Source organism: Epinephelus fuscoguttatus, linkage group LG15 (genome assembly GCF_011397635.1).
Source record: "Epinephelus fuscoguttatus linkage group LG15, E.fuscoguttatus.final_Chr_v1".
Classification (NCBI taxonomy): Eukaryota; Metazoa; Chordata; class Actinopteri; order Perciformes; family Serranidae; genus Epinephelus; species Epinephelus fuscoguttatus.
The window spans coordinates 41,692,979-41,711,225 of NC_064766.1; the positions used below are offsets into that span (position 1 = coordinate 41,692,979).

At 44.7% G+C, this 18,247-nt stretch overlaps 1 protein-coding gene across 1 annotated transcript in view; it reads right to left on the bottom strand.

The window, feature by feature from the left end:
- The window catches only part of lamc1 (laminin, gamma 1), a 74,359-nt gene extending 56,112 nt beyond the window's left edge, over positions 1-18,247 (bottom strand). Inside the window, exon 1 of the mRNA XM_049599505.1 lies at positions 17,559-18,247. Within this exon, the coding sequence (XP_049455462.1) occupies positions 17,559-17,934 (376 nt within the window). The 5' untranslated portion in view covers positions 17,935-18,247. The remainder of the gene's footprint in view (positions 1-17,558) is intronic.

The following is an 18,247-nucleotide window of genomic DNA, read 5'->3' on the forward strand; positions in this document are numbered from 1 at the left end:
TGTTTACCCTCACGCTGCTTTGAAAGCCAGTCACTTTTTACTCCGTCTCTTCCTCCACCACCGGTCCTCCTCCCGCAGAGCAGGGCTAAAATTACCCTGCATGCATCTGCTTGTCCCTGTAATGCATCTCTGCTCGTTCACAGACTCTACGCCGTCTGTAATAATAGAAAACCCCCTTCTCTGCTCCCTCTGCTCTCCCTGGGGCCTTGAATCACTTCCTGAGCAAAGCAAATCACAGAGTCTCAGCAGGAGCGGGACCGCGGCCCCCCTGGAGCCCCCCCACACTGCCGTAACACACTTCTGCTCCGAGGTCAGAAGCAGCTTCTCTCTGAGCCCAGTGCGTCCAGACCAATTCCCACAGCCATGTTTCTCTTCCCACAGGACAGGAAATACTTCATCATGTCCGTTTACAGTCGGGTCAAAGGTTTCTACAGCCCGTCAGCTCCGTCAGAACAGGAAGTTATGAGTGAGTGAGCGCAGCAGAGGCCACGCTGGAAAAACACGTTTTGAAGGAAGACGGCAACAGAGCGTTTTTAGCTACTGCGTTAAACGTTTACGACCTCGACCACGAACCACAACCTGGTCCGAGTCAGGCCGGGACCTTCGTCACATGACGCTGCACTGTAACAACCACTCGCTTATTTAGTTTCTGGGTGAAACATTATTTTTTAAAAGATTTATATCTATGAAATGAATCTGATTAATAAAAATATATATGTTTATTTAACTTCTGTCAGAAGTTGTCGTGCCAGACAAAAATTCACAGTTTTAAACAATTAAAAAATGTGTTAAAATAATAAATAAATAAATAATATTTCTATCAGGTGTGTCTGAACCATGACAGGTCGACTCTGCAGGCCTTCTGAATCCAAACTAAAGACGAACGCTGGTTTAAAAATGAGTCTTTTGATTCGCATTAAGAGAAAAATAAAACTCTGACGTTCGTCATGTCTGATATTCAAGAACACATTCAGTCACTGGGAGGTCGGTCCGTTACAACATTTAATAATCAAGACTTTGATCCTTAAAAATTGATTTTCCAGCCTAATAAACCCAAAAAGGTTTTGTCCCTTTGTTCTCAAGAGCGAGTGATAAAATGTGACATTTGGTCTTTGCGTTTTTGTCCCGCCCCTCCTTCACCGTGACTGGACTGCTGGTTAAAAAGTGACAGTGAGGAGTGCAGCATTTTACCCAAAGCTGAACATTTTTCAGCTCTTGACGACCAGAAAAAAAAAAGCACCTCGCCACGCTGCTGGTGTTTGTAGCAGAGTGTAAATATGCGGCGCTCTCGATACAAGGAACCAAATAACTGAGAAGTTTAAATTAATCTAGATTCACTGATTTATTAACAATAAAAAAAATTCCTGTCCCAATTTAAGTTATTTATATTTTATCTATTGTCGTGTTTTGACCGAGCATAAAGATCTGTCACAATTGTTTTTTTTGTTTGTTTTTATTTTGACTTGTTTTTTTAATTTAATTTTGTTTGATTTAATTTCATTTTTTTTATTTGGCTTTAATTCAGGTGTGCTTTTACTTTCACTTTATTTTGTCTTCTTTCTGTGGTTTTCTCGTGTGTCGTCTTTTATTGGTCTGTTCATCTTATTTTATTCTGTTTTTAGTTCTTTCATTTTTTTAAACTCATGTATTTTCCTTTTCAATGCTCTACTTTCAGTGTTAATATTTTATTTCTGACTCACATGTCTCTGTATCTTTTTATTGGTTTATTGGTTTCTTGAGGTTTTATTCTCAGGTTTAATGATGTAAATCACTTCTCCGGTCGGTCGCTGGCTTTGTGTGTGTGTCTGTGGCTTCTACCTCAGTCTGTGCAGCTCACTGTGCTTCTGACTGTAATGAAACGTGTAAAACAAAGTTTTGCTTGTTTTAATCCTGTGTGTTTGATGCACCATGTAATGAAACCATGAAAGGACCTAAACAAGACATGACTGCATCATTTTGTGTGATACTGTTGGAACATGTAACTGCTGTGTGGAGTCAGCAGGAAAATAACCAGAGTTTAAATCACAACATGGTCGGCACAGCGTCCAGATTTCATCCCTGTCTAACTCTAGTAACTACTAACTGCTCTTGAACGCAGCATCTCTGGGATTTCGGGGAGACGTGGGCCCGTCTGCTCTTCGCTGCTGACCTTGAGCGACCGTGAGGGGCTTTGCAGAGGGGTCTCTAAACTGAGTCATGTGGATTTCAAGAGCCGACACTCAGAACTCTCAAAATGTTGGAGGGTCCTCGAATGCACCAACGCACCTGCTGTGAGCGCCTCACAAAATGAAGCAGCAGTCTCTCCTCTGAGTCAGTGTGAAGGATGAGTTTGATCTTGTTCAAGGTTTTTCTAATTGTTAACAAATCCCTCGCAGGGAGTCGAACCAACAATGTGTCCGTCTCTCAACACACTCTGACTTCCTGTCTGCGGTTCCTCCTGGAGCAGACTGATTCTTTACAGAAACCAAAGTTCGCAGAGACTCTGAAAGCTGATAAGAGGACAAACGTCGTCCCTCACAGCTCAGCTCCAGCTGATTGTATCTGAGCTGTTTAGTCTCAGCCAACATCATTCACTTTTCTAATCTCAACGCCGGAGAGAAAGATTTCTGGTGTTTACTCAGCTCTTTGTTGCAGCTACGTTACTGCCGCAGGCCGACACCTCATTGTAAACTGCCTCTGCGTGCGTTCAAGGACACTCCGACACCCAGGCTTCAACCTCAGGCTGCTGAACTTCACATTTAATGAATTTATTAATTTATTTATTAATTTAAATCTGTCCTCTAGCTTTGATTATTTACCACTTATCTAATGAATGCACCTCATTCTGTGACATTAAATGCAACTTTAAGATGAAGACTTTCAGCACACCAGCAGAGAAACATCAGTGAGCTGAGTGAAGGAGGAGCTAAAGTCCATAAGGTCAGATCATTTTTCTCTTCAGCACAAACGTTTCCTGGTCTCACTCCCTCTGGACTTCAGCTCCTCCTTTAATCAACTCACTGATGTTTCTCTGCTGGTGCGCTGAGCTGACCTGACAATCAGAGGGATTTATTCTCTGCCGTCTTTGCCAAAGGTGCAGGACACACTGCAAGAAGTGGGGTGACGCCTCAACACTGACTGACTGCTGACAGCTGCTCTGATGCACCAGGCCCTTTACTCAAAGCAAGAGATGATGTCATCAATAAAATGTCCACGCCTTAAATGTCCGTATGTCAACTTGGATCTTTATAAAATGGACTGTGAATGTTCTCGCTCCTCACTGGAGGAGACGTCGTGGCGAAGCATCGTTCCAGCTGTCATATACAACTCAGCCGTCCGTGTGTTCTGATCTGAACCCTGCAGACAATGACTGAAACATTCAGCCTGTCATTTGATGTTTTCCCTGCAGACCAAATGAACGTGTGAGTAGAGGGCGTGCTGCGTTCACTGCCTCCAGCCAGGAGAGACCTGCAGGGACAATAAACTCAGACTGGATCCATCCGGTGGAAAAGTTTCAGCGTGCGGAGATGAAGCTGTAATTACAGTCGTGAGGAACACCCGCACTCGCAACTTCCTGTGACTTCATCATCTCGCCGCCAAGGTTTGATCCAGATGTCAGTTGGGTTTAATAACAACCTGTCACACGAACGACAGCGACGGGCCACGAAGAAACCGACGAGCTCGAACATGAACCAACGCTGATCAGTTTCCTCTCAGCTGAGGTCACCTGAGACCTTGAGTCCGTCAGGGACCAACAGAGTTTCACAAGTCATCTGCAAACAAACGGAGTCTGAACTGAGTCCACATCAGGCAAAACTCCAAAGACTCAGTGAGTTTACACTGAATTATAGGACTCGTTAATCAATAGTGATTGAATTAACTGATCAAAACATGACACAATAGCTGCTGGTTTTCCACCATAGGGATGTTTCACACTTCTGTAATCACAAACAAATCCTACTAAATTAAGTTTTACTCCGAATGCTTTTTGCTGCTTTTAAAATGAGTTATATTGAAATGTCAGGCTCGTGCTGACTAGTGAGTATCGATGGTTGAAGAGACGACTGATCGGTTTTTGCTTCACTGACATGAAGCTGTTTACTATCAGAGGTGATAACCTGTAGAATCGGCGCCCTGCTGAGCTTTCAGATGTTTCTGGTGGAGCAGCATGTCCGTCTGCTGAGCCCCGTCAGCACCAGTGGACTTTAAATCCCATCTTTGTTCTCCAGATGCCTGCTCACCTAAACTTTGCTTTGTGCCGCATGAGTCGTTAATATTTTGGATATGATTTGAATTCTGATGTTACAGATAATAACATTAATATAAACATGATGCTGACACACGGACTTTTAGGAGGAGCTGTTGCTCTAATAGGAGACACTGCTGGTGAATAGATTTTATAATCTTTATACGTCTATGATAAAATGTTCACACTCTTTAATAAATGCTGATTTACATATGTTTAACGTCACTGCTCGCTGAGCTGAAGTGTTCACTTATTTCAATTATTTTCCATCTTAACTCTGAACGCTGTGAAGGAAGGAAGGACGGCCGACCTGAATAATTTGAAGCTTCCATCGTTGTCATGATTATCAACGTAGAAAAAATCCGTATTCAAATGTCCTGTTTATACATATTTAGGCAACACATTATCCCAAAAATCTCAATCAGAAAATAATCCGACATCGTTCATCGCGCATCAGCGTGAATCATTTTTAGTTTTTCTCAGACAAGAACATTTTAACTTAGTGACAGTTTAGTGACTCCGACTCTGATCTAACGTCAGTCACCAGCAGTCAGCGCCTCTGAAACGTGACGGGCTTACAGATCAAGTGTCTGGATTTGTTTTAAAATTCGCAAAGATGACCCTGGTAAAGTCCAGCGGGAAACTGGAATATCACAAATACCCAACTGCTATGCAAATCACCTCAAAACTGGAAGTAACGTTCAGCCATCTCGCAAAGTGTTCTTTTGTTTAGCGATCATTGCTGATGTCACTGCGACTCAGGCGCTAACAAAGTGGCTAAATGTCACGTTATTGGAGTTGCATCATCTGATGCTCTCGTTTATTGACCCCTCCCCCCCAATCAAAGCTGCAATGAATCGTCAGTATTTCTCACTGAAGTTTCAACGACCACAAACTAGCGTCTCTTACACAGAGATGGCGCCACAGAGCCGCTAAGTCCCATCTTTACGCCGCCTTTGCATTCTCACAAAGAACCAAACAACGGCGGCATCACGTCGCTTCAGTGTGTGAAACAGCGCCTCAGCTCCTCTTTACGTTTCATTTAAACACAACTTCTCTCAGTTTGAGGTGAAGCTGCACGTCGTCACAGCTCAACACAGTCATGTGTTTATATTCTATCATCACCATCGATGGATAAACATGTTTCAACACAAAACTTCCAATCCTTAACTTCCAGCATCATCCAGCCCTGATGACAACGGTCCAGCTGTGACCCTGAACGCACCACAGGCCTTTTAATTAGCACACGGTGACAAGAATGTGGAGTGTGTACTTCAAAGTGACGTGTGATGAGTGAACAGAGCAGCAGGTTAAACATCAGGAGGTGATTCCTCTCACAACAAAAGGACGCTGCTGTTTGCTGTTGCGGGGGAGTGTCAGCAGCTGGAAACGTTCCTGACTGAGAGTTCCTGTGTCGGGAAGTTTCCACTTCAGACATCTAAACGTCTTCATACTCAGCAACAAGAAGAACAAAATGTAGAGCAGGACGCAGAAGTGCGTCGCAGTTTCTTTATGGGACAATTCTAAGGTTTGAATTTCAGCAGGACAAATCTGCAGGGATTTCCTTCCACGTGTAAGAAGAACAATGAGAACATCAGTCGTCAAAGAAGCTTCAGGTGTGGACAGAACAAAACTAAGACGTGACTTCACACACGGCCAGGAGCAAACCAGGAGGCGTTCAGCCATTTTTCTCCACTAAAGGGTTTTTGTTTGGGTGTTTGTGATTCTGTATGAAAAGGACCTGATGAAACAAAGACAGAGGACAGTCCTCCTCCTCCTGCTCCTCCTCCTCCTGCTCCTCCTGCTCCTCCTGTTCCTCCATGTTAAAGAAAGGAAAGACAAAGAGGTTTGTGAGGTCTGAGGAGCCTCTGATCTCCTGATAAGACCATCCTCCCTTTGATGACGGAGGAGCGCTCTGAAGAAAAGTCTGAATTCCTGACTTGAGTTTCAGACGTGAAGGTGACAGAACTGCAACGATTTATTGATTTCAACGATGGAGTTAATCACCGACTAATAATCTGACCAGTTAATAGGTTTGAGTCTCTGACAGCAGCTCCTTAATATGAATATTCTCCAGTTTCTTTCATCCTGTGACAGGACACTGCTTCTCTTTGTTTTCTAACATTTTATTAACCAAACAACTGATCGACTGAGTTAATAATCAGCTGATTAATCGACAGACACTCGTTAGTTGCAGGCTGAGATGGTGACACAGTGAGGAGGAGGTGTTTGTTTGGTGACTGTGTGTTTCATATTCAGACAGAGTGTGACGTCGTCTCGGGCTCAGGGCTTTCATTCACCTGCACGATCATCAGACAGGTGATTAACTGGCTGCTACTGAGCGTGTGCAGAACTCACACCCCAATTCATTAGTCTGTTTATTGATGAAACTTAGGCTCTCAAACATGTTCGATCGACAAACGTCTTGATTATTGATTCATCATTACAGATATTTTACAGGCAGAGACGTTTCCAGCTTTGATGCTTTTCTTTGTGTTGATGTGAAATCATTTTCTGAGTCACTCTCAGATTCAAAAGAATTCTGAGTTTCACTTTCCTGAGTGTTTTGAGACCAAATGATAAATCAGTAATAAAAATATTACTCAGTTAGCAGAACACAGTAAAGCACTGCGCTGCTGTTCACTACAACTCTTGAAGAATCAAACGCTGGATTTGTGTCGACCTTCAGAGCTCTACAGACTGACAGAGCTCGCTGTGAAGTCCTCGGGTCTGAAACCTGCTCACACTGAAACTATTTCAAACACTGGTCTCTGAAAGAAGCATCAACGTCAGAGAGAAACGTTTGCTCCCTGCTGATGGTGTTCATTCTGACCGCACCAGACAAACATGCCATCCTGACCTGAGACGCCAACAAGCTCCAAGGTTACAGAGATATCTGAGGGTCCCACAGAGTATAAACTGTCCTCACAGTGGGACACTACGGACCAACACACAAATCCATCTGCAACTGATCACTGTTACTGTTCTGCCTTCATTTCACTCATTCATCGTTTATAAAATAACATTTAGAACAAATCAGGATCTCCGTCTTTTCAGACGTGACTTTAAAGGGTCAGAGTTAACGGTGGTTTCAGCATCATGAACATTAAGAAGCAAGAAAAGCTGTTCGCTGGCTCCAATCTGAGCTCTCAGGATTCTGCAGCTCTCGTCTGAAGAGGGCTGAATATTCATGGAGGCGGGGATCAACTCGGGGCCCCTGAAGTGTCAGTCAGTGAAACAATAAAAGGCCCCTGGAGACCTCAAGTGCAGCCAGATTGTTCCAGAAAGATCTGCAGCGGGAAGCTGAGAACAAACTGTTTGAGTGCACGAGCTGCAGGTCTGTCTGTCTGTCTGTCTGTCTGGTGAATGCTCCACCTGTCCCCGAGATAACACCATGTCTGAAGCTGATCCGCCCAGCGACGACTCCGTGACTCATTCTGTGTCTCCATAAAGTTTTAGTGACGAGTGCAAAAGGTCAAAATCTCCTGAGTGAGACGTAAACAAACCGTCCATCACCTGAACTTTATCAGCAACGTTTCAGAGCTTCACCGGAGGAGATCGTGAAGACGAACGACACAAACATAAATCTGTCTGTGAGGTCAAACAACTGAAACACTAAAACTCTGAGCTGAACTTTACGGCCGCCGCAGACAATTATTTTCATGATAGATTAAAATCAGCTAATTTTTCTCTCCATCATTCAGTAAACTTTTCAAAGAGTGAAACGCTGAACAGCCCTGAAACCAAAGTCTGAGAGTCACTAAAGTATCAAACACATTTGCAAACCTTTCCATCACTTTCCCATTAAAATGTTTCCATGACTTTACTGGTGTGGTTTACAGTCAGTCAAACATTATTAAACTGACACTTTGTCAGTGTGTCTGTACTAAACACTTGACGTGCACTGAGTGTGTTCACACTGCATAGCTCAGGACAATGCAGTGTACTACTGGTGCACTCAAAACTAGGGTTGGGTATCGTTTGGGTTTTGGGCGATACCGGTGCTGAACCAATACTTCAAAATATGAGTTTTTGATGGAGGTTGAAAAGTGGCACAAAAGTGTGTGAGTATTGTGTATAACAGTTTTAAATTATAATAAAACAATGTTTTTATTTATTTATTGCTGAGGCAAATTAGAAATACCTAGAAATAAATAAGTACAGTATATGAACTCCATTAACAGTTTTAAAATATAATAAAAAACACTTAACAAATTAACATTACAGCAATAATAACTCTATTAAAGTCCGGTCTCTGTAGGCAGCCTAGGCTCTGCAAATGGCAACAAAAACATTTGGGTCCAGGCTGCACCAACCAGCCTACGCGACACCAGCGAGAGCACATGAAAACACATGAACGCGGTGCCCATGTCTCACAGTCTCGCACAAGCGCGCACACGTGAGCGCGGTGCACAGAGAGGCAGTTAGAGCTTCAGGCTTTGGACGTTTGAATCTGGGGCGCCGTCAGCCTCCATTAGGTGGAGTTGTGTTGCTACTTCCTCTCCCCCTGGGAGTGTTGTGAGGACTCTAAAACTAGCTAGCAAAAACGAGCTAGCTCCGTTGTGTTTGATAGCATTGTTTAACGTAAACAAAAGTGACGCCCAACGGTGCATAGCGTGCCTTTAAATAATAATATACACTCAACAAATGAACGAATGAATGAATGAATGAATGATTCTCTTACGTGTAACGTCCAATAGAGGGAGACATAGCATTAAAAAAAAGCACCGAAAGGAGGCACCGTAATGTGTGTTTTGTTTCGGTCTGGTATGTATGGGTTGCATATAAGCACCGACTTTCGGTACCCAGCCCTTCTCAAAACAGTCTAAAAGTTGAGTGTGGAGTGACGGAGCCTTCTCACCCTCAGCGGTCGCCATCTTTGTGACGTAGCAAACTGCTGGACAACAAGGAGCCTGTTAGTTCTCCATGTTTTGTGCACTAAGTACCAAGACTGTTGTCGAATAGAAGCTGCTAGATAACGTTAGCACTTGCTAGCTAGCTAACGTATTCCTAGCTATGGCAGCACATTTTAATCAGCACTGACGTAAGTTTGGTTCATGTGTGGGCGGAGACAGCAGTTAGATATTGGTGATAATGCTCCACTGTCAATTTGCAATTTGCTGTTAAAGAAGAAGAAAAGGCAGTTTTAAAGCTGTTGTCACTTCCAGTTAGTTTTACATGGCAGTGCGTGATTTGAGACAACAGCAACCTGTTGACATTTGTGCACCACGCAAGAAGGACATCGTGAACACTGAAGTGTACAAACGGAAGTTTGAGATTAGAGACACATTGAGTCATTTGCAGATCAGCAATGTGCTGACACCTCCGAACTCTGATCACTCTTCAGACGTCTATGCTTAACGACCAAAGCGGCACACGCAGGCACTCACAAAACGACAAAGCCACACCCCTTTTTGGGGGGGATAGAAAACAAAGATGCTGCAGATAGATGTCAACACAATTTGACACGTGTGTATTGATTTATTTCTTGTTAAACACGTTTGATTTAAAGACATGTCTGATGAATGTTTTATGACTTCGCCTGAACCTGAGAGTTCATGACTACTGAACTCTACGCTACTGAAAGAAGGCTGATCGCTGTCATGTCCCGTTTAAGTCCCAAAGGTCCCAAAGGTCCCACCTCAGCAGGCAGATAGCTCATTTATAGAAAGTCCAGATCATTGGCTGACAATCCAATCAAATATATATCTGATGGAATCAGCAGGTGATGTCAGGCTGACTGTCGTCTGTAAATAACCAGCTGTCTGATCTGCAGATTTAGTTGGAGTCGACTTGTCTGTCTGTGTGACTGAGCTGCAGCTAACGTCAGCCCTCCATCAGTAGTAACTGTCACCAGTGCCCTTCATCCATTTACCACACTCATTCATTCATTCATTCACTGTCCTGTCATGGGGGGCAAGGGGGCTAGGGGAGAACATGTCGGAGCACCCGGAGGAAACCCACACCACAGCTATCTGGCTGCGTCTTCCTGTTTCTCTCCAAGGAGAGTATAAAGGAGGGAACGACATGTCGTCAGCGTCAATGTTCCAATTCTGGATTGGAGCCAGAGTTTGGTTCCAATCCTGTTCTTTTCCTGTGATGACGGACAGAACCGTGATCGGTTTGGAGACCAGTAACAAGGAAACAAAGGTGCACACAGAGATAAAAATGTCACTCAGCGTCACGTTAAACGTGTTATTAATGTGGTGGAAGAATTTTCCAGTCAGAGGTGAAACAGCACAGATACGACAGGTCACGTCCTTTCCTTCTTTGTTTCTTTGTGTGACAGCACACTTCTTTTCCAAGAGGGGGCGTGGCCCTGGAGACAACACGATGGCGGTGTGGTCTGTGTGCATCACGTGATACTTGTGACGTTTCAACAGCCGCACAGCGCAGCACTAGATCTTAAATCAGTGAAACACAGAAGAGATTTGTGCAACGTTTTGAGGTTTTTATGAACACATTTTAAACTATAAGCAGAACTATCTTTATTCAGAACTTTTCCAGAACATTCTGTTAATTTCAAACCATTTCAAGGCCTGGAAAATATTTTTCACTTTGTGCAGATCAGCATCAGAACTGGACGGAGGACAAACAGGAGCAGCAGACGCAGCAAAGGTGTTGCAGAGTTTTGAGCTGCTCTGTTAAAGAACAACAGGAAACAAAGTACTCTGACGTGCAGCAGCAGAACATCACTGTCCAATCAGAGGCGAGTATGGAGGTCATGTGCTCAGAGCAAACACACCTGAGAGGTGGAGGTCTGTTGGACTGGAGCTTCTGGATCTGATTAAGGTTTTCTGTCAGAAACAGCTGATGGACGTTCACGTGTTCGTGTGACTGCAGCGTGCCTTACAGGAAGACGTCCATCTGTGTGTGTGCGTGTGTGTGTGTGTGTGTGTGTGTGTGTGTGTGTGCGTGTGCGTGTGTGCGTGTCTCAGACAGCAGAGACAGCAGCAGTGCAGTGTGGGAAAACCCTGCAGAGTTTCTCTCCTCGTCTTCAGGCTTTCCCAACAACTCCACGCTCTGTCCCTCTGCAGCGGCCAGCTGTTGGAAATTATACCAATCTGAGCGTGTGTGGAAGCGGGGTGTCATCTGGTCGGGACTCATTGTTTTGAGTCTGAGGAATGAGCTCAGCGTGGGAACCTGCGATGTGAGGAGATTATGAGAGCTGCACAGCTGGACCATCGGCTGTGGAAACCACTGACAGTTTATTGCAGCTGATGACAGAGACAGACTCACTGAAGCCCTTTAAAATACCCTTAAACTTCCCTTAAAATTCCTCCGGGTGTGGACGCCTCCCGCGTCGTGTCGGCCTGACGTCTCACAGCAGAATTCAAACCACAGATCTGAGAGGTTTTTAATCTTCTATCTTTCTGTCTTCCTGTTCTTTTTTTATCTGTTGAAGGATTCGGGATGTTTTGCCTCCATGTTAAGACTTCAAAGAGTCACTCAGGTACTGGAGCGAGTAACACCTCCTCCTCCTCCTCCTCCTCCACCTCCTCCTCCTCCACCCTCAGACAGCTGTTTTCACGTGACCTCATATTTGTTAAGTTTCTCTGTAATTAACATAAAACACACTGAAAGTTCACAACAAATGAACCTTTCATTAGAATCAATCAAGACTCTCATTACACTGAGACTAAGGGCTTTATTAAGGGTTAATAAATCATTTACTCGTCAGTTATAAACCTTTAATAACAACAACCTTTTGTTGCCAGGTTGGCTGTGCTTCCATCAGATCATGTCTCCTGCAGCCGTCAGCCGGACGTCTGTTTTTAAAGGGTTAATAAAGCCGACAGTTTGAAGTTATGAAACTTTTTTTAACATCGAATGTGTAGTTTTTAAGGCTGCTCTCACGCACCCACAGATTTTGGAAAGCTGTGATCATGTGACCAACGTGCTGACAGGAGTAAAGGAAGCAGCAGCCTCTCGACCAGAAGATATAAAGGCGGAGCAAAGCCGTCAGCTCCTCGTGGTCACAGCTCCTTCAGTGTTGACTGTTCAGGAGCTGAATGATCCTCAGAGGTCTCTTCCTCTCAGACACAAACACACCAGCTGATTTCAACAAAACAGCTTCATGTTAAGTATCAGTGTTTCTCTGATGCAGTTTGTCACGTCAGGGTGTGGAGTGGAGCTGCTGCTGACGTTTGCTCAGCGTGTTGCTCTGGTAACTTCAGATCCAGACGTCCAACAACTAAAATCCTTCATTTGGTTAAAACACAGAATTAAAATGATCTAAAAATGTGTCTTAAAACTGGATATGAAGTCGATTAATAACAGCCTGCAGCAGACGAACACGACCCTGACACGTGAACAACAGGCGAAGGCGACCAGATGACACGGAGCGTGTTCATATCTGTGTGGCTGAACAAACGTTTGGACTCAACTGAATATAAATATAAATATATTTAACATATTTAAATGCAGAAATGGGACAGATTTGATCTTTAATGACGCCTCAATGGGAACAACTTTGCGTCTGAAGCTCTGCAGTGTTTAATGATTCATGAGTGTTGTCTTCATGAACTCTGTCCTGAGTCTAAGTGACTGATGTGTTTGTTTAGATTTCAGTTCAGGACCGACTCCTCCGCTCTGAACGTGCTCACTACTTCGATCTGTTCACACCAGACTTCACTCAAAGTCTTGCTGGTTTTCGGCTGTACGTTGTGCAGCTGCATTTAACATTTTAAAACTTGGGTTTCTTCTGTGAAACGATGAAGTTACTTTGAGGGGTGAGTTGTTGAGTGTCGGTGCAGAAACTCCCACTGACACTAGTAAACGTCTGTAGTGTGAGCGTGAGTGCTGGTTTCCTGTGTCTGCTGAATGCAGATGAATGCAGGAGGCCGCTCTCCGTCCATCTGCAGGTTTCTTCTTTGTGGGTCTTTCATGTCAGACTCGACTCTGCAGTCTGAGACGAGTCCGGACACGTCGCCTTCCTGCTGCATCAAAGAGCCCAGCACACAGAAACACGACCAGACTTCAGCTCCACACACACATCATGTTTCCCGAGATTAGGCCTCAGAGTGAGCTTCATCATGCACACAGCAGCAGAGACGCTAAGACTCAGCTTCAGAGAGATTCACATCGACTCACTGACTCAGAGACTTCTGCAAACCATGGTCACATGACATTTCTATGTTGATATGTGGCGAATACATTGAAACTTTACGTTTCTTAATGTTCCAGCAACACTGTGGTTAACGTGTGGTGAGGGTGAGGCACAGACGCCGTGATCATAGTGACAAAACATCATGATTGTGTTGTCTGTTGGTGCTGAACAGTTGCTGGTCTGCAGCCTCCTCCTCCTCCTCCTCCTCCAATATACTGCGTCACTTTGGGAACGTTGATGTGATACGTCTGAAATGTGTGAGACATGTTTGGTTCCTGCTGCGTGAGGTCGAAGCTCAAAGAGGTTTTTGGAAACAACTGAATATGTTGTCATATTTATGATCATGTTGACTTATATGATCTGATATTTCCTGATATAAGGAGACACGTTACAGGTGAAATGGAAAAACTTAACTAACAGATATTTTCCAGTTGAACACTTGAATTAAGACAATTATTCTTTTGTATTTCTACTTTTCCAGAACAGAAACTTCACGTTCAAAATTCTTGTTTCATTTTGTTGACATATACGTGTCAAAGGTTTCCACAGAGGGAATTCAGGACATCTCTTTTTATCACTCCATAAATCAGACAATACTGTCAACAGCCATAAAACACTTCCCCATGTCTTTAGGAATAAAATCGTCTATAACTCAGGCTGTGACATATGACACATGAACACACTGCTCAGAATATAAACAGGAAACTGGAACGTTTAAAGTGCTGCTGAAGTGGAGATTCATTTAGAGCTCACGGGAGATTATTTTGCAGAAATCAGAACTAAATAAACCTAAATGTGTATTTTGAACATTTTCTTTATTCAGACAGAAACACTTTATGGAAGCAAAATGACCCAAAAACTCAAAATTGACCAGTGCACAAAAAAACTGTTTTCACTTGAGGTGTCTCGACTTTAAAGGTCACTTCCTGCCCCGACACATCCGTCCTGTAAAAATGTTGTATAGACAGACTAAATCTGTCTCTGGATTTCCTCATGGCGTCACTGCAGAGGCTGACCGCCGCAACGAAACAAAGCCCGCCCTCACCGACGTGACAACAGAGGAAACTTAGATGAAATACTTCGCCAAAGAGTTAATGATTGAAGCACTCGTGTCCTTCATCGTCGGGGGTCTTCCTCCTCCACTGACCACCTGAGGTTCGTCTGTTAAAAATCATTTTGGCAGAAAAGGACTAAATATTTACCGTCTCCCAAACAGGAAACAAACTCTTGATGCAATCGTGAAACTCAAGGAGCTCTTAAACTTTCAGCAAACTGTTGCAGAACCACTTCCTGTCCGGACAACAAATATTTAGGAAATCTCACTGAACGATGTCACGATGTCAACAGCTGGAGGGAAACTCTCAGTTTAACCACGACGACTCCGCTACCCAGAAATCTGTCATGAAGCTTTCTGAGGAAAGTTCTGGACTTCCTGTGTGGAGCAGATTCTCCCACTGGTGACCAAACTGACTTTAGGAGACTCAGCTGGTGGCGATCAGACGCTCACTTCCTGTTTCGACCTCAGACGCCAGCTGCTTTTTAAAATGTTGATTTCATTTGCACTGGTTCAGACTCACCACGGTTCCCCGCAGGATAAATTAAGTTTTATCTTCCAGATCTGCTGAATCAGTCTTGGAGCTGCTCTGCCTTTACACCTCTGAGATCATCCGTCTGCCGCAGAACAAAGCCTGAGCTCTAATTATCAAGCAAACAGCGACCCAACAATGAAAACTCGGCCCCGAGGAGAGAAACCTCAGCGTGTAATTAAACGCATTTCCATTTGAAAACGAGGCGCTGAGCTCTAATCAGACTTCAGTACCTGAGGCTACAGAGACAGCAGCTCAGCTTCAACCGGCAGCATGACTGAACCACTCAGGAATGTCAAGCACTGTTAAAAACAGTAGTGCTGCTGGGAGGCCCGAGGCTCACCGGCTTCACAAATAGACAGGTATTTTTAAAAGGCCGGCTCGGAGCTCCAGGAAAACTAAGACGACAGCTAACAGAGCTGCAACGAGAGCTGCACAGAAAGACTGACTGGATTCTTCGTACGGGCTACAAGACGTTTAAAATATGAAAAATATGTCCGACACAATCGAAGGTGACGTCTTCAGAGGTTTCAGTTTGTCTGACCAACATTTAAAACCCAAAAGTATTCAGTTTACTGAGATATGAAACTGAGGAAAGCAGCAAATGTTTGGTCGTTTCTTCCATGAAAACTCTGAGGAGGACCATGATGTGTGACTGAAAGCTCCAGAAAAGGCCAGTAAGTGAACTCTGCAAGGCTCTGCAGGCAGGATTATAGAAATATTCAGTGAGTCCAGAGTGTCTCAGCAGAACGCCACAAACCCAAGAGTGTTTATTCGTCACCAACCAAACCCTGTTCACATTCCTGAGCATTTAATCTGACTAACGAGACAGCTGCTGCAACCACGACGATAAAAACCACTTCCTCGTTAACAGATTCTCAACTCAAGGCCCTCTTACTAGATTTCTTGTTAAGTTTTTAGTCACATGCTGTGACCTTCATCAGCAGAGTCTGAAGTTTATGAAAGGTCGCACAGTGACACTTTATTTTTCCATTTTTTCTTTTACGTAACTACTCGAGACGACTGGGCTAGAGGAGGACCATGATGTGTGACTGAAAGCTCCAGAAAAAGACCATTTAGTGAACTCTGCCAGGCTGCAGGCAGGATGATAGAAATATTCAGTGAGTCCAGAGTCTCCCAGCAGAACGCCACAAACCGAAGACAGTGTGTTTTATCTGATGTATTTTATTCGCAGGGCGGCGAGTGAAAATCATTTCATTGCAGATTCATCTGAAGACTGTTTCCAGGAATCATTTGGTTTAAAAATGTCAGAAAATGTTTAAAAATTAGTTTTTCTCACTATGAAAATTCCCTCAAACCAAACGGGAATGTCTCGTTTGTCCAAAGAAAAGTTCAAAACCAGAAGACGTTCAATTTATCGTCACATTTGAGAAGCTGGACGTTTAAAACTTTCGGTATTTTGATTGAAATGTGACTTTTTTGGGTCAAAACTGGACTCAGCTTAAGATCATTTCAGTTTTTCAGTATCGGCCTTTAAAACTCATCATGTGTAACTGTAGAAAACAAACGCCTCCTCACATCTCGTCAAACGACTGTCTCCAAAGTCAAGACACTTTCATGCGATACGTCCGCCTGCAGACTTTCTCTGCTACTGACTGATGTGTTGGAACTGATTCACGAGGACAACTCCACTTGTTTCAGTCCCCGAGGAGACACTGAGAGACCAGCTGTCCTCAGAGGACACCACGGGGTGGAGGTGATGGACACCAGGCTGCTAACCTCACACCTCCTGCCCAGAGCAGCTCGCGGTCTCAACAGTTTGTCAAACAAACGCTGGAAATCACAAAGTGAGTGTGATGGAGGTGCAGCAGAGCTCCAACTGTGCTGCTGGGACAGGCTGACCCTACAGTCAGGTCAGAAAATAGCTGCAACCCCCTACACACACACACACACACACACTCCACCCCCAACAATGAAAACTATGTCCTCCATGATACACTGCGGGCAGCAAAAATCCCTCATTCCCAGAGTTACATCACTGATTTCCAGCTCAAACTTTAACCTGCTTGTAAAGTTCAGACACAAAACTCGCTCAGATTCTTCTGTCAGCTTGACTTTCACATTTCCTTCATGTAAGAAAAAAGCTCAGCTGAGCACCGTCTCCGAAAGAGTTAAGCAACCGCTTTTCTCTCCGCACAACATAAAGTCAAACCAGACTCCTTAGAAAACTTTCACCAATTTGAAGTGTTCCCTCTTGTTTGAAACCGTGCTCACACTTAATGTCACAACTGCGTGTGTTTTCTCAATTGTGACAACGTTGTCTTCTATTCGGCACACAGCCGCTTCACTTACAAGCAGCGGAATGTGTAAACTTTTCAGACCAAACCCTTCTGCAGCGTTACTGCTGCCCGCTGAGGTGAACTAGACGTGAGGCGGCAGCGCTTAAACTTGCTCTGAGAAGTTGGAATTTACTTCAGAAAGTATGGTTTGAGGGTAAATGGGTGTGTGCCGAATAAAAGAGTGGTTCGATAGAAATGATAAAATATAGGTAAAAGTATTGATCTGTGTGGATGATGTTATCAACAAAGGAGAAAACCTTAAACTGTACATTTTGTCAGTGAGATTTGGCGCGGTGGAGCTCGCGCGGAGGGAAGGGGATGTTATCGGGGGATCTTACCGAGGTGCAGGGTGAGGTTGATGGAGTTCGGGTACTGGATGCCCGCCAGCATGGTCTGGCTCTGCCACCAGGTGGTATCCTGCTGGTTGTTGTAGTCGGTCAGGTCCGCGGCGCTGTGGTGGTTCCTGGGGTCCCGGGCGTCGCAGATGTGGCAGGACTTGGTGACCCCGGTGGCGCCGGTCTGCACGCAGTACTCCTCGGGCGGAGAGCCGCAGGTGTTGGTCGCCACCACGGTGACGTTAAAAGCGGCGTTGACGAACTCGGGCATGCAGCGCTGCGCTCGGTTCTGCTCGTCCGAACACTCATCCATGGCAGCGCGCACACACACCACCGCCACCCAGCTCCAAGCCACCAGAGCCCGGATCACACTCCGCATTTTTTCAGTCCTCTCCGTCTCCGAGCACAAGAAAAAAAAACTCTCCCTGAACTTGTCCAAAAGTTTGCGGTAACGATCCGGTTACCGACAGGAAACAGCTTCAGCCACCGAGTGAGAACATGCAGCGGCGGATTGTCTTCGCTCCAGGCCGCGTCCAGAGCTCGTGTCCCGGCTGCTTGTGCCGTGTGAGTGTGTGTGTGTGAGAGTGTGTGTGAGCTCGGGCCTCAGCTCTTTGTGTCCGCCGCCATGCACCAACTCCAAACTCCAGCAGGAAAAGACGGGACTCCAGACTACACCCAGTCCGCTACTGCGC